Source organism: Acanthaster planci, linkage group LG03, assembly GCF_054643075.1.
Source record: "Acanthaster planci isolate LZ-2023a linkage group LG03, COTS_SCS, whole genome shotgun sequence".
Taxonomy (NCBI): Eukaryota; Metazoa; Echinodermata; class Asteroidea; order Valvatida; family Acanthasteridae; genus Acanthaster; species Acanthaster planci.
The window spans coordinates 7041644-7067162 of record NC_141779.1 but is presented as its reverse complement, the minus strand read 5'-3'; the positions used below and the strand labels follow the sequence as shown (position 1 = coordinate 7067162).

Below are 25519 nucleotides of genomic sequence, written 5' to 3'. Positions count from 1 at the left end.
CGTGCACAAAACAAAGGGGCTTTTGAGCAGAAGAAAAAAAAAGAACAGAGAAAATGTGTTTGTGAACAAACACATAGCTATTCCCAAATTGTTTTTTATTGATGACTGTCAATGAGTACCATAAATTTTGAATTAATTGGATTAAAAATAATTGCCAAAGGGGCATGTATAACGAAAAACAAATTATCACTGCAATTGAACATATAGTTCATGAGATATGGTGATTTGTGTGTTACAATACAACTTCTGTCAAACAGGAAGTAAAGGTCACATGAGGGCAAAATATCCATTTTCATTTATAATACGTCCCACATACCAAATTTGACTTCAATCGGGCCAACAGTTTTCCAGTTATTAGACTAAAAAGAAAAAAACATTGATGACGTCTGGAAAACAAAAGTATTTTAATAATATTGTGATACAATTATCTGTCCATAGACTTCTAAAGTACTGTAAATTATCAATCTGATTAGATGTTATAAGTGACAGGATATGATGATTTTTTTTTTAAATACAAATTCCGGTCAATCTGGAAGTAGAGGTCACATGAGGTCAAGATATCAGTTTTCATCTGTAAAACGTCCCTGACTATGTGCATACCAAATTTGAGTTAAATTGGTCACCTAGTTTACTAGTTATTAGACTGTGAAGAACGAACTTTTGCATTGAGGTCACATGACCCCTGATGACATCATGATTACAAACTGTTTCAGGGCACATCTTCCGATGATGGTTAATTACTATACCAAGTTTGAAATTGATTGGACTTAAAATAATTGCCAAAGTGCCTTGTAGAATAAAAAGCGGAAAATTTAAAAAAGGAGAAAGAAATAAACAAAAACACTAGCCATTCCTAATTCAGACTGGGAGCAGCTAGAGAAGAAGAAGAAAAAAAAAAAGAACAAAAACAATGCCTTTTTTGCAAGTTGTGAAAAGGCCCCCCCCAAAAAAATGCCTTTTTCACAGGTTGCATAAAAGCAAACAAAAAGAAGGAAAGGAATGCCCTTTTCACAAAATTGAAAAAAAAAAGAAAAAAAAAAGAATGCCTTTTTTGCAAAGTTGCAAAAAAGCCCCTCCCCCCAAAAAAGAAACGTGTTTGTGAACAAACACAGCTGCTTCGGCCCTGGTTTTATTTATCTAAAACCTGAAAACTAGTGATGGAATTCTTGACCAAGTACTTACAAGATTTACTGATAAGTGCACATGAACGATACAGTACAGTGGAATATTAAAAATCCATGTCATCTCGATAAATGTAACATGGCTTGTCATGTAATGCTACCGCTATCAGATGAAATGAACTTCCATGTTGAACCCTTACCTTTCCAGCCATCTGCAAAGTTTCAAGCCAATGGGACATGTACTTTGCAATATATATTGCTTAATTAGTGCCCCTTTAATGCCACGTGACTTGTCACCCAATGACATTATCACCACATCAGGTCAATCTTGGTCTAAAACGTTTCCTGTTCCAGCTATACACAAAGTTTCAACCCGATTGGACATTTACTTCACGAGATATAGTACTTTAAAAAGTTCCCCTTTAATGTCACATGACTTGTCACTCAATAATGTCATACTCACATCAGGTCAATTTGGGTCTCAAACCCTCCCCTCTCAAGATATACACAAAATTTCAAGCCAATCAGACAAAACTTTACGAGATGTAGCACTGTAAAGAGTGTGCCTTTAATGTCAAGTGACTTGCTATCCGATGATGTCACTGTCACATCAGGTCAATTTGGGTCTAAGACCCTTCCCTTTCCAGCTGTACACAAAGTTTAAACCCAATCGGACATGTCATTTGCGAGATATAGTGCTTTAAAGAGTGCCTCTTCAAGGTCACGTGACTTAACATGTGATGATATCATCGTCACATCATGTCATTGTATGTCTAAAACCTTTCCCCTTCAAGCTACGCACAAAGTTTCAACTGAACGGACATGTACTTCACAAGATATAGCACTTCAAATAATGCCCCTTTAATGTCACATGATTTGTCACCTGGTAACATAATTATGACAACCTTCGACGGAAACCTTTTCTAGCTTGTGGCCTTGGTGTTTGCCCCTGACACAAATGCAGTCACATCGATAACAGTGCAAAAGCAGTCTTCCTGTCCTTAAATAATAAGGTTTCCTAAGTACGAAATTAATCAGACTTTTTTAAAAAGAACCAAATTCAAGTAACACGATATTTTAGTAGAAAAATGTGTACAAACCTATGGGAACAAATTAAATAATAAAAATTCAAAGATAAATCAGGACCTACTGACATGATTATCTAAAAGTCTGCCAAGTTTGAAATCAATCAGGTGTATAAAACTATCAAAGTCTCCTGTCACAAAAAAAAAGAGTCTGAAAAAGGAAAAGAATAATAATTTAACAAAAGCAATAGTTGCTTCGGCAGTACACCGAATCAGCTAAAAAAAAAAAAGAGAGGTCATCTGTCTTTTTGCCAACAGAACAGAGGGCTTTTTCGCATCCCTTTTCGGTTGAACAACCAATCTACTGCACTAACCTTATGGCGTAAATCCATCATCATGACCATTTGGGTCCAAGGTTTCAACCTAATCAGGCATGTACATCAGGAAATAACATGCATTAAATAAAATGTAATCGACTCCTCATCTGATGACATCATCACATCAGATACAATTTCATCTAGAACACTTCCTTTCCTTGTTATCTGCAACGTTTGAAATCATTGGGATATGTGCGTCAGGAGATAAAGGGCTTTAAACAGTGCACCTTCAATGTCACATTACTTGTCTTTCGATGACATCATCACCATGAGCTCAATAACATTATTACATATCACTTCCCTTTCTATTTTGTGCAACGTTTCAACCAGATAGAACATGGACTTCAGGAGATATAGCGTAGTAAATAGTGCCTCTTTAATGTCATGTGACTTGTCTCCTGATGACATCATTCATCACACGACGTCAATATTCCTCTGAAGCACTCCTTTTACAAGATATCTACAAGATTTTAACCCGATCGGACATGTACTTCAGGAGAAAAGGGCCCAAAAGAGTGCCCCTTTAATGTCATGTGACTTGTCTATTGATGACACCATCATTACATCAGGTCAATATTCCTCTAAAGCACTCCCCTTTCAAGATATCTGCAACGATATTGTCAACAATCAAACATCGCGAAGTTACCAAAATTGTGGCTTGAAAACGTGTACAAAGTCAAAACAAGTGTGCCGAAAAACTGCTGCTTTAAGTTCATGTCACGTGATTTACGCTTAAACTGAACATTTTTTGTATGAAATATTACTATTCAGACTCATGTGTATATTTCAAACTGAATAGCAGCTCAAAAATCAATACAAATAAGGTAGTGATGTCATCATGACATCAAAGATTTGGCAATGATTTTGCCGACAATTGAGAATCGCAAAGTAACCCAAATTGTGCCTTGAGAATATGTACAAAGTCAATGGGCTAAAAAAATGTAAAAATCAATAAAAAATCACTTGATGACGTCATCATGAAGTCATGTTTCTAGGACCATTTATGCATAAGGGTTCTTCATTGGTACAAGTTTGATGAAGATCCAAAGTTGCAAAAGCACTAGAGTCGGGCGACAAAAAGATATACAAAGCAAAGGGGCTTTTGAGCAGAAGAAGAAAAGGAAGAAGAAGAAACGAGAGGTCATCTGTCCGTTTGCCAACAGAATAGAGGGTTTTTTCACACCCCTTTCTTAAGCTGAACAATCAGTCTACTGTACAAACCTAATGCTGTAAATCTGTCATTATGACCATTTGGGTCCAAGGTTTCAACCCAGTCAGGCATGTACTTCAGGAAATAACATGCTTTAAATACAATGTAATTTGACTCCTCATCTTATGACATAATCATCACATCAGGTACATTTTCGTCTAGAACACCTCCTTTCTATGTTTTCTGCAACATTTGAAATCAATGGATATGTACGGATATCTACTTCAGGAGATATGGGGCTTTAAACAGTGCACCTTTAATGTCACGTGACTTGTCTCCTGATGATGTCATCATCACATGAGGTCAAAATTCTTCTAGAGCACTCCCTTTTCAAGATATCTGCAAGATTTGAACCTGATGGGACATCTACTTCAGCATAAACCAATATAAAATAAGGTGATGATGTCATAATGACGTCATAAATTAGGCAATGATTTTGCATCATGGTCTTCGCCGGCTGTAACTTGATGACGATTGAGGATCGCAAGGTAACCAAAATTGTGCCTTGAAAATGTGTATTAAGTCAATGGGTTAAAATAAATATGTAATAATAAATGATGAAATCATGACGTCGTCATGACGTCATATTTCAACAGTGTTAGTCTCCAACACAGTAGTATTCCTCCAAACGTACTGGTGACGTCGTGCAACACTCAAGCATCTTCTTGCAACAGGTTGAAAAAATTAAAAAATCTATTTTGAAGAGATTCATTAAAAATCACAAATATCAATCTGGACGGTTACAGTGTGAAGTTGCTCATCAAAACTATTCTTAATATCTGCTTCCATTGTTCAAGGTGTTGGGCTTGTTGCATTGCTGCAAAAATTGTCATCTGGTGGTAATACCAGCAACACATCCTATAGAGTACAGAAGTTAATACGTCACATACACTGCGAGAACCTGCATGTGAACCAACACACGCACATACTCCATTCATTTGACCTGCACTTTCTGGTTTGCAGTGACGTCACACTTCGGTACTCTATAGCGGTGAGGGCCATATGCTTTATACACAAACCTTGCGTTGATCATTTGTAAACATATATCTGAAGCCGTTGATTCTTAAAATTGTACACAAAAATGAAGTCACGATGACGTGTATTGTTCAGAATAAGCGTGGCAGGACTGTGCATGAGTTGGGTCTGCACGGGCAATGAACCACAAAACCATGTGGACATAAAATTTCTCAAAAATTGGCTTCACTACATCATCTCTTGTGAGAGCAGCGCAAACTCAAAATAAAGACATTGAATACATACACAGAAAATCATGTTCATGGATCAAATCTGTTGCTAATTCCCTTCTCCATCAATGTTTATTTGACATGTTTACAAACATCAGACTTGACAACTAAAGGGAGCCCACAGCCTGATTCAGCGCACATGCACGCATGCAGCCCGCCATAAACAGGGCCCTGTCCTTCACTGTTGCAATCATAGCTGTGTGTTGTGGGTTGGGGCCCAGTCGGATGTAAGCGCTGTGTGCTTTTTCGCCTCTGCAAAGTTGTTAACCTCATTGCGGAATGATTAAGGTTTCCTTTCAAAAAATGGTAGTAAGTAAGCAAAGAAGGAATATCACAAGCGTTTCTGGCAAATTTTATCTTAACAAGCGTCATATTTTGTTCACAAAAGTGAAAAAGTCCAACCATCCAAACAGAAAAAGTGAATCACACAGTGTGACATCATCCAAAATTAACCCTGTGTTATGTTATTCAACCGCGGTCATGTTTTTTTAATGGATAAATAAACAACTACTAAAATTCACTAGTCGCCCGCACATATAAACAAGTTTAACATCATTATGCTTGAGGTCTCTTGTTGACAATGAACATACTTGATGCAATAGAGGATTGCCAGTTATTAACTTAATCCATTCCTAACTATATTCCCAATGTACCAACAATTTAAAAGATTTACTTGTTGTGGACATTGTTGACGATATAAAAATGGACCCTAGATCAAGTATATAAATTGTTTCAATTTTGAACAGTTTTAATTTGACCTATCAAACATGAGATATCACACCCTTAGTTGTGATGGTCGGCTATTGTTTCATTCGTGTTTGCAGAATGGGGGAGATATATGGAGTCAGCACCAAACTACTGGGTCTACAGTGCTACATATTGCATGTTCGAGGGGCCTGTATGACATTGTGTCGTATCTTCTGAGGTTTTCACCTGTCCAGACCAGCAGTAATTCTAACTGTGAAGATAGACAGATAGACATAAATGCAGTGAACCACTTAGGTTTGACAGCCCTACAAGTTGCTGCTGCAAAAGGTATGTAACATACAACAGTTTCATACCGAGATACTGTACACTGTATGCCAAGATATTTTTTTATCTGAAAGACTCTTGCATAACATATGCATGACTGCTGCAAAGACCTCAGGATTTAATACAGTGATTTCAAATACCTATCTCTAGGCCTACTCACCTCCTGTGAAAACCATTAAATGTTACTTACATTGGCCCTTTATCTTAGAGACATGAAAGATGATAGGTGGTTAGTAACATAGTATACACATATGGGATGGCAATGAATGGCACTGTTGCACACCTGTGTCCCTGAGGAACTGTGAATGGCCAGAAGAGTGTCCTACATGTATGTATCGTCTTCTGATCATTCACAGGCCCGAGGGAGCATGGGCATGCAATAGTGGCCGAATTTGGCAGTCCATATGTGATGTGTTTATAACACACCTTAAACTAGAAAAATATTCTGTCAAGGTTTTAACTGTTTCAATTCAACATTCAATAGCAGTTCAAAAATTGCAAAAAAGTAAAGGTTCGCTGAAGTGTCCCTACATGCAGTCTAATTTTGAGTTGCTATACTCAACAAAGAAAAGAATTCTTCCAGTGTTTTATCCGTTTAAATAAATCTTTTCACACAATACCAATTCAAACATTTCAAAAATTGAAGGCTCATTTTAGTTTTCATAGATGCAGTCTAATTTGATTTGCTACATACAACTAGGAAAAGAAATCTTCCAGGGTTTTATCTGTTTCCATTCAACTTTTAACTCAAAATCAGTTCAAACTTTTCAACAAAAGTTAAGGTTCATTTTAGTTTCCCTTGATGCAATAAAAATTTGAGTCGCTTAATACAACAAGGAAAAGAATACTTCTGGGGTTGTAACTGTTTCAATTTGACTTCTTGTTCTAAATGAGCCATAGCAACCTCCAGAGGGTACAGTAACCAGTCAAAAATTTTCAAGACTAGTGCCTGACCGGGCACTAGTCTCTGGAATTCATGAGCGCATAATGTCTAGGTCCATGTCAAGTCACACTGACACCAAATTCATATTCGTGAACCACACGTTACTGTATTTCAACCAACCAGGATAGAGATCCAGGAAGAGGTGTGTTACAATGTGATGTATGCTAGTGTTAATGTATTGTGCTCTAGTTCTAGTTTGAGTGATATTGTTTGAGTGAGGATTCAGGGACATTGCTTGAGGACATTTGATACACCATCGATCATTTTTGTCATACATGCAACTGATGGCGATACAAGCCACCATGAACATCACTGACCCATATCAGTTGGTTGCTTAATAAAGCAATTTATAGCATCAGTTTTAGCTCCCTGTGTCAGCAATGCATGATCCATTTTTTTTAATACCACACTAATAGATTACAAATTTTTAGTGGTCAAGAATGGATCGTGTGATATGGCACAAAAATGCGTCCACCAGAACGTGAGAACATGAGTGATGTTTGCTGTGGTACGTGAGTGATGTACCCCACAGGGTAAATTACCTTAACCTTCCTATGCAAAGATACATTCTTGAAACAGTTGTCACATCAGTCCAAAATCAGTCAAATTTCCCATATGAGTCTGTGTACTGGGGCAAATCAAGTGGAAGGAATTTTTTTATTTTTGTTTATGGTTACAGCAGAAGGAGGGTTAATTACTCTTTCCTATAGTTGAAAGTGTCATTTCCATGATGTTGTATTGGCCTAACCTTGGATACGAGGTTGTTCAGCCTCGCTGGTGCTGTGTTACTTTGTGTACATGTATATAAGATGTGCTCTGGGGAACAGTGAAGTACTATTTCTGCTATGACCATCATTTTATTTGTTTTTTCTGTTTGTTTTGTAACTAGGCCAATTTTAATTTCAATTTGACTCACTTTCCTCTTCGGGCCCTTTCACACGAGTGCTGAAAACAGGGGACCCTGCAATGAAAGTACATCAACGCCATGATCTAAGAGATACAGCGTTGCATGAAAGTGTGTCCCAGTCACTAATTGTATGGGTCTCTGTGTGATCATCGCACGGATCCACACCTCCTCCAAAATTTTGCAGGGGTGCGAAATCCTGGCGATTATCACCAAGATTGATCGTGTGAATGCAAAGCGTGCAATTTTTACAAGAATGGTGTGCACTGATGTCTGTTACACATACACACCTTTGCTTTGCCGTCACTCAAAATGCTGATTCTCAAATATACGACCTGTTCGTGATTGTCTAGAGGCTGTCTGGTAATCTAGAAGACATATAGGTGCAAAACTAAGGCAGCCTCTGACATTCAAATCACTGAATTCATACACAGCTGTTTGTGCAAACTTGCAATGAGGCATTCATGTACATTATGGCTGGAAATCCCTGATACTGTATACTTTTATTCAGAGAATAAAGCAGTACCAGTGTATTGGCTTCTGCTTAGTGTAGCGTAGAAGTGGTAACTTAACTTTCATCAGTGAGTGTCAACCACAGAACAAAAGGAGAATCACGGCCAGAGGTCAGAGCAATGGGTGCCATGAATCCTTTATTCCACAGTGAACTGTAACACAGATGCCAACATTTGCAATTTAGGCGTAATTTCTACGATTGTTTTCATCATTTACGATTTTATGATCTGTACATTATTTTTACGATATTTTCAACTTTAGGGAATTTTGCAAATAAAGAATAAAATTACTTGTCTGGAGTCCTGTTGCTTTATAATTCATGTACTGAATGTCCATAGTTTGGTATCAGTCTATAGGTTTTGTATATTTAGCACCAAAAACGGTGCAGATAATCTTGTCAATCTGTCTGTAGCAGTGTCAAAAGTGGGCTTACAAATAGAGCCACGGCTATATATATTGCTTTTAGCTTGTCAACCGATGCAAGTAATACTCGGGACTTTAGTGGTCATTTGTATCCACTCGTCATTAGTGTTTATGACAGTGACCAGGGCCTTGTAACACCCGTACTTGTAAGTCTTTGTCAAGGAAGTGCCTGTTCTGGAAAAGAAATCTTCACCTTGCTGGATAATGAGTGAACTTTGAGAGATATTTCATGGGGGAATTGCATGTCCCTAGGCTGTGACGATGCATCTTTAATTACTGGAATTCACAAATGTGTTGCAGCAATTGTGAGAGAAAAAGTTGCAGGAGTGTATGTTGCCAGTTGTCCATGCCACTTGGTTCACATAGCAGCAGAGATGGCTGCTGGGAAATTACCTGTTGCAGTTGATGAGCTTCTTGTAGATGTGTACTACTATCTTGATAAAAGCAGTAATCTGAAGAAATCTTGCATGACAAGCAGATTCAGTTTGGTTCTGAGCCAGTAAAGATGATTAAGCATTGCAGCACCAGATGGCTGTCCCTTGGGATTTGCATAAAGCGACTTCTTGCGCAGTATGAACCACTGACTGATTTATTCAAAGAAGAGTGCAAAAGAATTACAGCTAAAACTGTAAAAACTATTTGCACCACTTGTCAGAAGCGGAAGGCTGATGATTCAAAGGATCCACCCTGTGCTACATGTAAAGTGCAAGTACTGTCATCTACGAGGTCATCATTTTCAGCCAGCAAATCAACGGGTAAAGATGCCGACTCTGCAGGTACAACAACCCAAGGAGAGTCTGCTCAAGCAAAACCTTGTCCAGCCAAACCTACCACTACTACCAGCACCAGTTCATCAATTGGTAAGAAACCTTCTGGGCAAAGGCATACTTCGAGTACGACTACCAGTTCAACAGTTGGGAAGAAACCTCCTGGGCATTAGCATACTTCGAGTATGACTACCAGTTCATCAGTTGGGAAGAAACCTCCTGGGCAATAGCATACTTTGAGTACGACTACCAGTTTATCAGTTGGGAAGAAAACTTCTGGAGACTTCTGGTTTCACCTCAAACCAAACTACCTTGATGAAATACTTCCTGTGTTTGATGGATTAAACACCTACCTTCAAAACGAAGCCCCTCTCATTCACAGATTATGAAGAGAACTGTTCAGTCTGTTGAACAAAATACTAGTCTAATTTGTCAAGCCAGCAGTTATCAGGAAGAGTGAAAACATGTTTGAGGTGAATTTCAGACTGAAATCCAATCAGAAGGAAGATGCAGGACTTGTAGTTGGAGCTCAAGTTAGGAAGTTCATTGATGCAGAAAAGAAAACAGAGGAAAATCCCACAGGATGGCTCACTGACTGTGATTTGGCTACGTTTTACTCAGCTTTGCACCTCTATTATGAGACTGCATGTTAGTGCATTGCAAAAAAGTCCCCCAAATAATGATCTTTTACTTCAAGCTGAAGTTGTGGATCTGGAATTAATAGATGAAAAGACATATGCATCCCTTGCCTACTTCATAAACAGGTTCAGCTGTTTACTACCTGACAGTTCTCAGTTAAGTCAACTTGAACAAGAATTTGCATTCTTCCAGGCAGACAGTCTCAAGCCAGAGATACTCTCTGTGGATTGCGTAGATGCTCAATACTTAATATCCGCAAATAAAGCAGTCATCTGTGCATATCCTGTGATGCTTGGAATTTTGGTACTTCCTCACTCAAATGCAACTTGTGAACATATTTTCAGCATAGTGAGAAAAAAAACAGACAGATTTCGGAACTGGCAAGTGGAAACATTGGAAGCGCTCGTTGTGCAGAGAAGTGCAGTGAATAAACCTTGCCATCGATTCAAACCCAGCAAGGAATTGCTTCAAAAAGCCAAACAATCCACATATCAATCTCTTCGGCACTAGGAGGGTAAATCAGAAACACAGGTAAGTTAAAATATGTACACATTACACTGAATATCAACTCAAGTACTGAACCCCCACTTTGTGGCATAATTAGTTCCACTCGTTAAAAAAAAATGGCCATGAAAAATCATTTTTAATAACCCAAACATTCCCTTAAAAATCACACTTAAATTTCATGCTGTAAACAGGAAAAATATGTTGGAAAAAGGGCCAGGAAATGCCTCAGATTGCACCACAGATCATTTAGAACCTAAAATTTCCCGTAAGGGCTTCGCGCTCCATGCTCGCAGGATTACACTTTTTTATTTTCCATGTTGGCATCGCTGCTGTACGAGAAAAGTACAAACAAACTTAGATTCCCTATAGGATTCAAATGTTTGGCAAGGGCTGAACTACCAATACATTTCGCCAAAATATTAATGGAAAAGTCTATTCTGTAAATATGATTACTTAATATACGCAAATAAAGCAGTCATCTGTGCACATCCTTAAATAAAGGAATCGTTCCACAGTATATGCAGATGGAGTTCAGTGCACAGAAAATGAATTCAGGCATTGCTCATTCCCCTCCAAGTAACACTAAAATGTTTAGATCTACAACTAAATCTTTGAAAACTTACTGATCACAACAAAGGATAAAATTAACTTCAAGATGCACACAATATGCTAAATTGTTAGTTCAAGACAGAGAGATTCCTAGGGTATGCCTTCCCTCCAATCCCCCTGTTACCACGAGTGCTAGCCACAATTCATCAGGAAAAATACAGGATGATCATAACTGCCCCATTCTGGCCATGACAAGCTTGGTTTCCTCGGGATCTTCTGATTCATCAGCCCATTGTCCTACCAAAACAACCAGATCTCCTCACATGACCAAATTAAAAAATACTCCATTTGGACCCAGACAGTCTTCATCTCACTGCCTGGATGCTTTCCAGCTATCTTTCAGAACAGCAGCCCTTTCAGAGGATTGCTGCAACCCTGACTGCCCTGAGTTGACAACCAGTGACAAGGAAGGCTTATTGCAGTGGCTTACAAAGCTACTTCAAGTGGTGTGTACAGAATGATTCCCATTCTGCCTCTATAACAGTCATTGGGGATGTTTACACTACCTTTTCCATTCTGGGCTTCAAATCTCCCCAATTCGTTGGTTACCCTATTCGTAAGTGACTTCGCCACAAAGGCAGATGTGCCACGATTTGCAGGCTCCCATTGGTCAATCACTGAAGTTGCATGTTAACTTCCGGTTGCACAGTTCCATGTAAACGGTGATCAATACATGTAAATCTATGTGCCGTGAGTATGCAGTGGACATGGTTTAAACTGAATTGATGTCACACTTACGAACCGGATAGTCAGCCATAGGGGCAATTCATATTGGGTTCGAGAATAACTCCAGCCAGTTTCTTACTCATCTGTTGTTGACAAATATCAAATGTGCTTTGAAAAACAACAGAAAAGAAACTCCTCGTGTAACGATCAGGAGAGACGCACAGAGAGAGAACTTTGATGCAGTGTTTGGTGTAAGGGAACCATCGACAAAGAGACATATTCAGAAGAACAGTGAACTGTCGCCCACATTTGGAGACCAGTGGATGCGAAGACTTCATGAGTTTGAAAACTGCTCTCATGTCATTCCTGGCACCTTATTTGTATCATTCTGGAAACATCGTTCCATTCTGGATTTTGATTCTGATGGAAGAGCAGGCTTCATTAATCCAGGGACTTGCATTTTGCAGAGCTTTGTGAGAGGAGACGCTAACAAAGAACAATACAAGACAAGTAAGAATCTGTGGCAAGCCTAGTTTACCATTGTAATGGAACATCAATGCCTGCTCACCCTGTGAGCACCTTTGTAGGTGTTGACATTTGTCTGATAAATTTTTCTTAGAGACAGTTCTCCGGGTAAAGTTCAAAGGACCCTAACATCTGAAGTATTCTTATTATTGTGACGGGATCTCCCGAACCTTGTTTCTTCCTCGGATGAGAGACTAACAAAGCAGCCTCAAGGCAAAGGGATGCAGGCCCATTTGGGTGGAAATGTACTGCCGTAGGAATTGATTGCTGAACCCGCTAAATAAGTCACCAACATGGATGCGAGTGGACGCCTAGTTTTGAGACCTACAAGGCAATTCTGGTTTATTGTACAACAAAAACAAAGGCACTAAAATGAATGAATGTGGACTCAAGTAGGACCCTTTAATGACGTATTAAATTCGCCGTATGGTTAACTAGCACAAGTGCAATGTTGACTACAACTCAATGTGTGGTTAACTAATTCTTGCACCAGGCTTACCACCTGACTGCATGTACTGTGTGGTTTACTACGATGCTAATATACAACGGGCATTGGAGCCTATTCGAATGCATGTGTGGTTTACTTGAGTGCGTGTGTGGTTTACTACAGCTGCAGGTGTCTCTAGTCAACCACATTCATGTAGAACGTAACTGCAAGAAAGCTAGGTCGGTCCCAGTTCACCACTATTCACCTGAGCAGTGAACACCAACGCCACTCTTGACTCTTGGTATATGCTCACCAACTTTTGGTTGACGCAACGCACCTGTGAAGCCTCTACTTCACATGCAAAATATCTCGTTCCATGCACCAACGAAGAACGGACCACTTATCCCAACTACTCGTGTGGTTGAATAGGTCGCTTCTATGAAGAACGGCCATTACTCTAGGTGTGGCTTACTACCTCTATTCCACGCACGAACGTAGAACGCAACAAAAATTAGCTTATTCCCCGCAGCAACGAAGAACGCTACGAGGCTGAATATACACTTCCCGCTGGCAGTTACCTAGCGGTGACACTCAGCCTTTCCAGAAAGCCTAACCATTAACATGACATCTCCTGCCAGCAACTATAGCCATCTCCTTGTCAACCATACACACACCGCATGCAGCTATCCTAAGTCAACCATATACAACCAGCACTCAGTAAGAATAAAGACTGCTTTACCTTATGGCTTCTCTTCACTGCACTGCCCGCGCACACACTCCCTCGTGCACACGGCACAGCTGGACAGCATACAGCCAATCACAACGCTGCATGCGCTGTCCACATAACTCTCCCCGTGACATTACTCACTGGGGAACTCCCCTAAATTGACTAATCTTTTAAACTAAGCTGAGTCACACTTTCACTACACTATTGTGCCAGCAACACAATTTGTCTGTGACATTAACCCAACGTTTAGAATGCCAGATACGTGTAGAACTCTCTCAACTTTTGGCTAAATTGAACATTTCAAAAAAGGGAGGAGGTCAGCAAAAAACATTTGAGAAGTGGATTTTGAAACATAAGTACTGGAACTTAAAAATTCTGAATAGTGAATTTGTTTACAAACTTGATAGTGTTGTTGGGGAACTTTGCAAACACAATCAGAAAAACAGAGACAGAAGAATTGGAATATTTGCTGCCCAACAGATCTTTGCAAAGTACAAGAATAAGTCAAAATATAGTCAAGCCCACCAATTTAGACTAAAAGCTAAGCTTTCTGATCACTGTGCTGGTGCCCTACAATTTGCTAATTGCTGTGGCTTAGCAGCTGAAACATAAGATTTCAGAAGAGATAGAGACCTTAAATTTAAACCACAACAAAGGTTCAACTGAGCTTATTAACAAGATCCTATTCGTCAAGGATAAATTTGGAATTTCTGATCAAGCATACCAGTCTCTGGCTTCAGCTAGTCAGGGACTTCCATCTTTGTACAGGTTAAGGCACATCAATAAAATTCCTGTTGATGAAATTAAACCCACTCCATCAAAATCGGTCAGTTTTCAAAGAAGTATTAAAAATTTAATTCAAACAAAGGTAGAAGAGTTGCATAGAAGAGGGATATTACAAAGAGGAGAAAGCCACATTAAACTTTCAGGTGATGGCACGTGGTTTGGAGAGAATATACATATTGTAAACTTTGCGTTTTCTGTGATTAAAGAAGGTAGAAGGGCTTCAACGGCAAGTGGAAATTACTTGATGTCAGTTTTCCAGGATAGTGAAGGTTATGTCTCCTTGTCAGAACATTTGATAGGTTTACAAAAAGACATAGAAGACCTGAAGCAGGTTCACATTGATGGTGTGACTTACAACATAAAGTATTGCTTGGGAGGTGATTACAAATTCTTGCTGTGTTGTTGGGGTATTGATGCAGCTTCTTGTTAATATTCATGTTTGTACTGCAAATGCCCCTCAAACCAGATTCACAAAGTAAGTGAAAAGCAGTCGATGACAGAAAAGAACAAGGGTTGCAGAATGATAGAAGAAATTCTATGCGCTACTTCCCAAAACTGGCAAGAAATTCAACTGCTCTCATAGCCCAATCTTTCCCTCAATTCCTATCAAAAACATTGTTGTTGACACATTGCACATGTTTTTGAGAATAACAGATGCATTATTCAACCTCCTTATTCTTGAGTTGAGAAGGGCCGATGAAATAGCTAAAAACACTCTCAGTGTTTTTGATTGTCAGAAGCATGAAAACTGTGCCAAGGTGGAGACTTTTCTGTCAGAGATTGGAATCACAGGATTTTTGTTCTATGTTGGACAAGCTTCAAAAAATGTGTGAGACATCAAAATTGATAAATTTCTGTGTGATTTACCTCATCTGTTGAGTAAAACAGAAAGGATACAGGTTATTTGATATGAGTTGTACGACTTGATTTCATCACTCAGGAGTGAAGGACATGGGTTATTCACTACTGATGAAGTCTGTAGATTTGAAGACAGGTGTAGAAAATGGCTTGAGCTCTTTACTGAAGTATACCAAACCACCAATGTTACTCCATATATGCATATTCTTGTCAAACATGTTCCTGAAACGCTCAAGAAGTACGGTTCAATTTCTAGCTTCGCTCAGCAGGGCCTTGAAAAACTGAATGACATCACAACAAAACTGTACTTCAGAAGCACAAACCATCATAAAAAGGATGCCCTGCTTCAGCTACTGTGCAAAAGAAGCCGCAATGAAATTGCTGAAAATTTGTAATTTGAAGTTACAACATTTCCCTGGGAAAGGTTGCTTGTTTTGGCAAAAGACAGAATTGTTAATAACTTAAAGAATGAAGAATGTTTTGGATTTTTAGACAAAAGCTGTTTGGCAAAATTATTCATACATGTATCTTTGAGAATTTATATTGTTGATCGTCATTGAATTTGTTGCAATGAAAACAGTTACTTGTAGTAGCATTACAGTACAATTTTTTATTATAGTTCTCAGAAATGGAGTGTATTGTCACTGAGGTCACAGTGTATTAAATCAGTATTTCCATGGGCATGTTGAATTTAGATAAAATTATATTTACTGTTTCACGTTTAGCTAGACTTTTTATAAAGTTCGACATGTCACGTGGCCGGCCTGAGAGTTTTTAAAAGAATTTTACAGATAAACGTGGATTATGCAGGACACTAACATTGTCACCGAGTTTAATGAGGTTCAAATTTACATTAAATGAATTTGGTGTCAGGGAGTGGAATAAATTGAATGGTATGAATTGGAATAAATTGAAGTCTGAGTGTGTTAAATCAATCTGGTTTATCATTCACTGTGCCTTTTCATTTTGTAAATATAGGGAAATAAGCTTGTCATGTTGAAATGCACGTCATGTACAGTATGTGTACATGTACATGTACAGTACATGTGTACAAATGTACACCTCCGTTACATACCGCACTTTGGGGACGCGCATCTTGTCAAATGCGCCCCTAATTAATAATGGTACAGCCTGCACTACCACATGAGGGCATCGGTATTCCCGCGAGTGCAGCTACCTCAAGTCATGTGATGAAATTTTTCAACACAACATTTACATGCATAATATATTAATATTGTAGCGTGCCCCGCTGAACAGGGTTCGACGCTGGTATAGAATGACACACACCGCAACTCGCCGTTTTGGTCACGAAATCTCTGTTTTGTTGCTGTCGCGTACACCACAATGTGCTCTCAGCTCAACTCCAAACATGGTGCCCGTCGGCAGGGACTGCACAGGCGCGAGGCAGGAAAACCGCGGGCTGTTTGCATACCAGCACGGGCAGCCAGCCAACTCCATGCGGGTCCGAGCTGGCGCCCCTACTGGCCGGACCCGCTGGCGCTACAATATTAATGGCTTTTGAATATTCAGTATTCAAGACCTGGAAATTAATATTCATTAATTGAGTGAACAACTTCTACACGTAATATTGTATGCATGTTTGGGGCATGCAAAGACAAGGCCCGCATGTGGGGAAATCATTGAAGTCATTGAAAAAGCCTGGGATTTCAGCACGCACTGTTTCTCCATTTGGCAGCGCTAATGTACGTGTATAAAATTGTAGAAAAATATCAAGATAATCAATCTTAATCATGTACAACTGATGTAATTTCAAATACTTTTGAAGCAAGATAAAAACTGATTGCCTATTTTACCATTCAAATTCACACGCCTTACTAATGACCAATGGTGGTCGCGCTCTTGCATGAGACATTGAACTCTATATGTGCACTCTCCATTAAAAGATGTCACCTTTGCTGGGAACCAGGGGTGTACATCTCATCCGTCAGGTTAAGTTCCTAACCAAAAACCAGTCTCTCAGTTTTCTCCACCGGACGTCTTTCTTAAGTCTGACATCCTTTTCTAGTGTGCAGAAAGATAAGTTATGGTGCCCTGTTAGAATCCTAAAATTCTACATTGCTCGCACCAAAGACTGCAAGGCGGCGCCATACAACTGTTCATTATAACTGGTCGTTCAGTCCACTCAGCCTCAGCTTCGACAGTTGCAAGGTGGATCATGGAAGCTATAACATCCTTCCCATCTCACCCTTGCCAGAAACAGCCATGTGGGTCAAAGCCTGAAACTCCAGCTTGTGCAACTTTAAGCCAGCTACCAATACTGCACCATACTACTCAGACTGATTCTATTAGTGTTGTAGTCAAGACCACTTAAGACCTTCACAAGACCACGCAAGACCAGCACAACAGCTCCAATCTGAATTCAGGCCACAAGCTTTTCAAATGAACTGCAATAAAAGCATTCCTTTGTTATTGTTCACCCTGTTAACTATGACTAGTCTTGTGCATGGTCTTGTGTCTGATCTTGAGCCCAGTCTTGTGATGGTCTTGACTACAGTACTGGATTTTATGCATCCTCGAGGTTGTCAAGTCCCACCTTCGACTTCTGATCCACTTGAGCCCAGAACCCTGCTTGTGGTAGGCGAGGCTCATCTACAGCCACCACAGATATTGCATACATCTCAGGCTCAAATTCAAGCCTATCAGACATGGAGCTTGACATCATGGGCTCTCTTTCAAGGTGTGGCTGTTTGAGATATTATGCAGGCAGCTTGTTGGAAAAACCCATCAACGTTCACATCATGCCACTTGAGAGATGTTCTCCAATCTGAAGGCCTGGTGCCAGACGAGGTCTCCAGACAACTGCACGAGCAGCAGCCAGGAAACCCAGACGATTTGTTCTATGTCTATGTAAGATACTTGCTACTCATGGGTGTGTCTTGACTAACCTGTAATTTTCAGTATTTGTTCCATAGTCAGGCTTAATCTCCACTGCTGTCCTGGTTCACCTACTGTACTTTCTGTCCTCATCTCAGTACACTCTGGTGTTGCTCTGCTTTTGTAGGTTTTGAAGGTGATGTATTTTATGCCATAGAATTTCCCCAAATTCTAAGGGGATTTCCTGTTCTATAAAGAAAGTACTCACCTTCGATATCATCCCTACCAAATTGTTTATTTCTTCCGTGGACAACAAAAAAAAAAAAGGAGGGGGGAAGCTATGCACGGAATTCTGGGATACGAACATGGGATGTGCAGTGTGTGCGGGGTGACGTCATGGCCTTATATTTCCAGTGGCAATGTTTGTGCATGCACATTTGGAAGATGCATTTGTAGGTATTGAAGGTGAGTATTTTCTTTATAGTACAGAAAATTCCCCTTAGATTTTTGGAGACTCTATGTTTTCACCTCTGCATTCCACACACTGCATACAATAGATTCATCAAGGTCAACATATTGACCTGTCGACTCAACTTTTGAACTATTTTTCTTTTGCAAAACTTGTGCATAAGCAGTGTTACGTCATATTTTGGAAATGTCTGTGCCACTCCCATCGCTGTAATAAATTCTCTTCAATTTTGGAAAATGTTCAAAGATGTATTTCTAAGCTCTCTTCTGCCTGTAACCAATGAGCAAGAGCACTAGTTACACCTATTAATAATTTTAGTCTAAAGCTATTTGAATGTCATGGATAGTGACATGGAAACTAGTTACAGTGAGTCCGGAAGCTTCACACCAAGGTAAGCATAATTGTTAGAATTGTAGAATATTTCTGTCAATCATTGTTGTGTAAACTATTTCAATATATCTTATAGGCATATGCTTGTAAATTTGTGTTCAGAACCCTGGAAATAAATAGTGTGCAGCTTAAATGTAACTCTTGTAAATTGTGACAAGGTTGTTGCTGGTATAAATCAGCTGGTTCAGAGCCACATCTCCTGGTAAATCAGCAAATATTTAGATTGTTGGACACTGTTGGAAAAACATGAGGAGGCAGGCAGATAGTCATTCGGATGAGTATCTTACTCTGAGAAATATGTTGACACTTATGCCTAATGCAACTGACCCTCCTCCAGTTTTGCAGCTGTCACTTAAGCATCAAGAGGAAGACGAACAAGGTGAAGAAGAAGGTACGGGGTGACAAAAGAAGTTTCTCCTTAGATCTTTAGAGACATAGAAAATAGCTATAGCATATTAGAACTTCAGCACAATTGAACGTAATTTCCAAACCTAGATGTAATTACACCTTACCTTAGATGGGAAGAATGTTTGGGAGATTGTGATAGTATGATGAAAGCAAATAATGTAAAATTATACCATGCAGCAAATTTTGGACATTGGCTTCAAATTTTATTTGTAAACTTAAAAGGGGTGAAAAAGGAGAAAGGCCTTTGTTCAAAATTTGAAACATGGCTAACTGAACACTCAAAACATAGCAAGATGGACAGAAGTATTCAGAAATGTTTTACTCGTCAATAAATATCCATAGTTGTTGTGCTGCTGATTGCCCCTGTGATATTTTTATAAAAGCTGTAAGTTATTATAATGTAGTTTAATAGAAAGGTAGATAAGGCCCACGGTGAAGGAGTTATAGATTTAAGTGTAAATGTAATCTCTATGGCCCATTATGATTTGTTAAAACTGTGTGTACAATACCAAAGTGTGACATCATTTTCAACCAGGAAGTGTGGTACAAACAAATGGAATATGCCTGCGAGTTTGTGCCCGCATTTGTTTAACACGCTAAGGCCTTTCAAGATGTATTACCTTTGCTACTTTACAGAAGTAGCAGTGAGCTTCACGAGAACCAAATTTATACTCGACAGATTTTTTTAAGTGAATTATTTAATGGAATTTATTTCTTATGCAATTCTTTATACAATTTTACAATTATACAGTACACCGGAATGGGAAGGTATACAATCTAGAGTATAAAGGTTAAAGTGACATGTTTTTAATGTATGATTTAATCTAAAAAAAAATGATTTCTATGGAAAGCTAAGGAAGGCACTTGTGTCTTCTGCCATGTTTGGGGTTCACGGCTTAGTACATCCCCTGCTTTAAAAGAATCTCTAAAAAGGATTGGTTTATGTGTTGTTTTTAATTTTGTTCAATTTTTTAATTAAAATTTTCTCTGTTTAATTAATCAAAATGGACTAAAACAATCCGACTTGTTCATAAACCCCTTTTCAGTTGTGTATGATCAAACTTTAGATAAATTACATCCCAACTAAAAAGAGAACCATGTGAACACAACAATAAAGTAATTGAAACTGGAATGATACTGTGTACCAACTGTTGTTTGTGCTTGTTTCGTTATGTTGATTTTAAAGCGGAAAATATAAAAGGTCAATGCAATCAATGTTTTGCTAACCATAAACCCAATATAAAATAAAGAAAACATTGGAAAAATTGGGAAGAGATCTGCCAGAGTTTTGAATAGAGCTCATTGATTAACAGTTTAACTGAATCTTGGGTGATAAAATATGGAGGGGACACATGTTGGGGTCTTTGGTGGTGGTGAGTTATTATCAAAAACAAAACTTTAGACCAGGTTAGTGTAAAACATTTCAATGAAGCTTTAGATATATATGTACTTTGTTTTTCTGGAGGAGAGGAGGGATGGTAGGGGACACTCTTAATAGTACAGTTTAATATTTCAAAACAGTATTACAAAACGCTTGTCTGTTTAGTGTCTGTATAGTTTTCAATACTTACTTATATATTATTACTATTTTTTTTTATTTTACCGATGCGCAGGTCTATGTCATCCTGCGCATCGCTGACCAGAAACCTGAGACTTTTTGGGGGGCCTTACTGTATATATTCTTTATAAATATCATTTGTGTGCTTTAATGTGCAGGTATAATGCTAAAAAAGTCTCTGCCTCTTTTTATGAGTAACACTGATATCCATAATTATGACGTCATGTCATCCAACAATCTTTATCTCAATAAACTTAGAACTTCCTTTCATCTATGAACTGTAAGATACCAGGGACCCCTACTTTGAAACCAAATTTGATTATTTTGTCCATTAAGATCAAATATAACTCGTAAAAGGTATTACAAAAATATACTTTATTTCTCCATTCTTCCAAAAGAATATTGTCTATTTTTCGATATCCACCTCATGTGAGAGACAAAGAATGAACATAAACACAGATGTTGGAACAATATTGTTAGCAAGAGTGGCCTACCTCACTGAATTTTATTCTATCACACCGGAAATAACAGTTGCTTTCCAATGTTTAACAAGTGTTTATATCAAATGTCAGAAATTATAAAATGAAAAAAAAAAAACTGTTCAACTAAATTTTTCTCCAGAATTCTTGTGTGTTATATTTGGAAAATCTGGTTAGTGAACGGCTTGAGTAATTGACAATTCAAACAGTCTCTTTAAGTATTAATTATTTTGAACTGCTTTTATTTATTCATATATTTATAAGAATAAGGGCCGGCGACTATTTAGATCCGGTTTGAAAAGGAAGGCTTCCCACATCTTGCTTCCACAGATGAATAGAGGTCTAAGCGGAATAGTGTAAACATTGTATAACGCTGAAGGATTAAAATGTCACTTATAATTAATTTTTTTTTACTACATTCCTCTTACTGCAGAGGGAAGCAAACTAGTGGACTGGTCTACTTTAATGTATGCATTTCTAACACCACCAGCAGGACCACCTGCCATGTTTGGAAATTAAATAAGATGGTACTGTAACAAAGTTATTTTTGTGCCAGCCACAGCAGCACTCATTAAATGTCTTACATACTGTTGCCTGGCCTCAGCCAGATGGGCCCCTGGCTGTGGCCACACAGTGGAATGCCAAATAAGTCATTCTTTTTTAGTGTGCAACTGGAACTTACTTTGTTAAACTGACTTGTTACTTTCTTTTAAAACCTTCTTGCAGTTTTAGTCAAGTGTGGATTTGGGACTCGGCATTGGTTGTTTAAGGTTCATTTTATTTTCTTAGACATTATTAGTACCAGTGGACAACTCTGCACCGCTGTGGCTCGGTTAATGAAATGTAAGTGTTGGATAATTTAGTTCTCCTCCAACTACATTTTGTTTAATAATCTACTGAAACTGTATGTGACAGGTCACTTTTTATGTTATTTGCCTAGCGCCCTCATTTGGCTGTGCCAAGTCAGCTGTTTTGTGAGTTCATTCTGAGACCCCCTCTAGGACCTTGTGAGTTCATTTAGTGACCCCCCCATGGGCACCTGTGTAGCACATTGTCCTTTGTTTCATTGCACACTGAGTCTTCAGCCAGTAAACACTAAGAGTTCACCCTGCTAAATAACTACATCTAGAAGTTTGAGATAGTCAAGGCTGGGGGTCTTCTTTTCCTGCAATGCAGCAACGCCATTAAAAAAGCCAGACCAGTAAATGTAAACCATCCTTGTCGTGCATTTTCTGTGTCACAGGTAATTTACTGGCTTCTGGTTATATTCTTTGCAAGTCAGATTCAGAGGCCATTACAGTACTGAGGCATTAGAAGTCACTGAGGGACCACCGGATTTGAGACTATGAAGTCCGTATTTAATGATGTCAGGAACAAAGGGTTCCAGTGCCTGTAACACAATTTCACAGGTCCTGGTGTAACTAAGTTGTGAGCTGTAGGGAAGAGGCCTTTTCTTCAGCTCGTAATATGACATCATACAGGCAGACTAGAATGTGCAGGATCGCCCGAGGTAGAGAAATAGCTCTTTGCAATTTTTACCGGGTATATTGGGTTGAAAGTTCTGCCGATAACCAAGTCTGCTCCTTGACAAAACTGATCAGTTTTAGACTTGGTATTAAAGGTGGATCATTTGTGATTTTATAGTCCTTGTGCCAGATGTTATTCTGGTCACTGAAATGAAGAAAGCCAGCGTAGCTTGTGAAACAAAAAGAACCTTCAAGTCAGACAGACTGGCCGAGGAATTGCCATGAGCCTCAGAGAGTTTAGCCATGATGTTTGGTGAAATTGGCTCTTTTTGGTTGGGGGATGAGGCCAACATTAGCATTAGTATCCTTGGAGTGACAACTTGACAGTTGGGTTGTCAGTGTGTGATGGTAAACTGGCAAGGCCGTGAGCCCATTTTACTGATGCTGCCATGGCATCAGCGGAGCTCTTGTAGTTATTTGACAGAATTGATGAAAAATACTGGCAAAGATCAATGGGCTGGACTGGGAAGTCGTGATAACAGCTTTAGATGACACCCACGCTTCCCATAGTTTCCAGGCTGAAGTGAAGGCTTTGGAGGGCTTGGATAAATTTACCACATCAAAGTTATAACATGTACATGTAGGCAATAAAAGCCTCATACTGGCGTTGCACAAAGGCAGTGTAATGCAGCGTCAGATCGGTGCCCAGCACCAACAGTGAAACCCCTGATGTGGGAGGCACCGTGGGTGCGCAAAAAATTAATGCACTGCACTTGTCGTATGATAACAAAAAGAGAGGCGTTTCTCAGTGGGGTTAATGTTAGTGATAATTAAGGAGACAAATTGTAACTGTCAAGCTGAGTCATCAACAACAGTTACATGTAGGTTAGAATGGCCACTTTGTACATTTTAATTTATTTAGTCTATGGCGCTCTACCTACCCAAACAGTCTCTACATATGCAAATTTCCCATGCACGTATTATTCATTCGCTGAACGTGGTGCACCCTGACCCCCACTATGCAGTGTGGCCTCGTCACCCATGATCGTCCTCCTTTTCTCAGCGCCGTAACGCAACGGACATGTCTTTTGAGGCATTTTTGATTTATCAATCTTCGCTACACAGTTCTGTGTCAATTTGATCACCTTTCCTTCATTTGTTAATAAAGTATAACCTGGATTTTATCCATTTATTGGTAAGTGTGTGAATTTTTGTGTTCTGTATTCATTTTTCTTGTATGTGCACCCTGTAAAATGCCTTGTCGTTGTCTAGGGGGTTCCAGCCAGGATCTGGCCAGGCCCCAGGTTCATTCGGCCCCACGGAGCTGAGAGGGAAGCTCTGTGGTCGACTGTGGAAGACCCAAGCAGGGACACTGCCAGGATCTGGCAAGGACCCTGTCTCCTTGTCAATTGCTGGCCTGATGAGTCAGCCGGGATTCCAAGAGAGTGCCCCATCAGACATATCCGGAGCCCATTCTACTATCATCGTGAGGTATGCCACGCCTTTTGCCCGACATGGCCCAGAGGAATCCACGCAGTGTTCCAGCCAGAGTTCCCCGGCAATGCCAAAGAGTACCACCCACCTCTTATAATCCGGAGCGGCCCTGGTGTATACAATGCTGGGCAACGTCTCCTCGTCACCTTCCTTTTATCTAGGGCCTTCAAGAGGCCTTTTCACACTACTAATGTCTGACCCATGCCTAAATCTACACGGTTCCAACACGGTTCAATTCCACTCCGTTTTCACACTACTGAACACAGCACCTGCACTTTTGCTACACATTTAACGTTTGGACCTGTGTATTGCGCAATCGTTTCGTACTTCCGACATACCCGTGTGTCCGACACGGGTCATATTGCTTATTTTGAGAAACACCTTGCAGTTTTCTTGTCATGCCATCAAGCTGGCTTTGGATGGAGCTGTCATCCCAAATTGCCAACAAAGCCTTCACCTCCTCTTTCTATGTCGACCTTTTTTTTAGATTGAGAGCCTTTATCAAAGTCAGTACAAATACGAAGAATGCGGGTGAAATTAGGGCATGTCACAGGTCAAAGGTAATTCGTTTGTTCATTGGCGTCCTATTACTACAGTGTGCATGTGAGTTCGCCCACACGATATTTACACAGGTCGAAGAATAACCCACTTGCGTTCACACTACGGCTTTCAACATGTGTCCGACGTCTCAACACGGGTCGAGAGCTCTCAGCCCACCTCCCGAGCAGGGTTGGTTTCGATGTGGGTCAGTGCCGTGTTCAAATGGTGTAGCGTGAAAAGGTTAGTGATTTTTACACGGGTTGGACCCATGTCCAACCCGGAGATTTTTTGTTGTGTGAAAAGGCCTAAGAAGAACGTCTTAGAGACAACTACTCTGTTGAACACAGTGGAACACTGTTGTAACAGTGTCCTTGGAGCTTTACAAAGTCCTCATGTTATCAGTTACGGAAAATAAATTAAAACAAAAAAAACAATCCTTGTCTTAGATATGATCTTGTATTATCAATGCTCATCTGTCTTCGATTATACATGTATTGTGAGAGTCCATCGAGCTCACCCCTCAAATAAATTTAAGCCACTGTCCCACTTTTCCAGGCAGCCGTTACATGCAAATGCG

General features: G+C 39.5%; 1 protein-coding gene, 1 long non-coding RNA gene and 1 pseudogene across 18 annotated transcripts in view; 2 read left to right on the top strand and 1 right to left on the bottom strand.

The window, feature by feature from the left end:
• Window positions 1-25519, bottom strand: part of LOC110989512 (uncharacterized) — a 221988-nt gene that overhangs the window by 38055 nt on the left and 158414 nt on the right. The gene's annotated exons all lie outside the window — the stretch shown is intronic.
• LOC110989511 (uncharacterized) overlaps window positions 1-25519 on the top strand; it is a 322817-nt gene that overhangs the window by 167226 nt on the left and 130072 nt on the right. For all 17 annotated transcript variants that reach the window (XR_015424849.1, XR_015424847.1, XR_015424845.1 and 14 more), the window contains one exon: window positions 5802-6012. Coding sequence is in view for 9 of the 17 variants with exons in the window: in XM_087134889.1 (XP_086991015.1) it covers window positions 5802-6012 (211 nt within the window). In the remaining 8 variants the exon portion in view is untranslated. The remainder of the gene's footprint in view (window positions 1-5801; window positions 6013-25519) is intronic.
• On the top strand, window positions 8762-24092 carry LOC147799591 (uncharacterized; annotated as a pseudogene).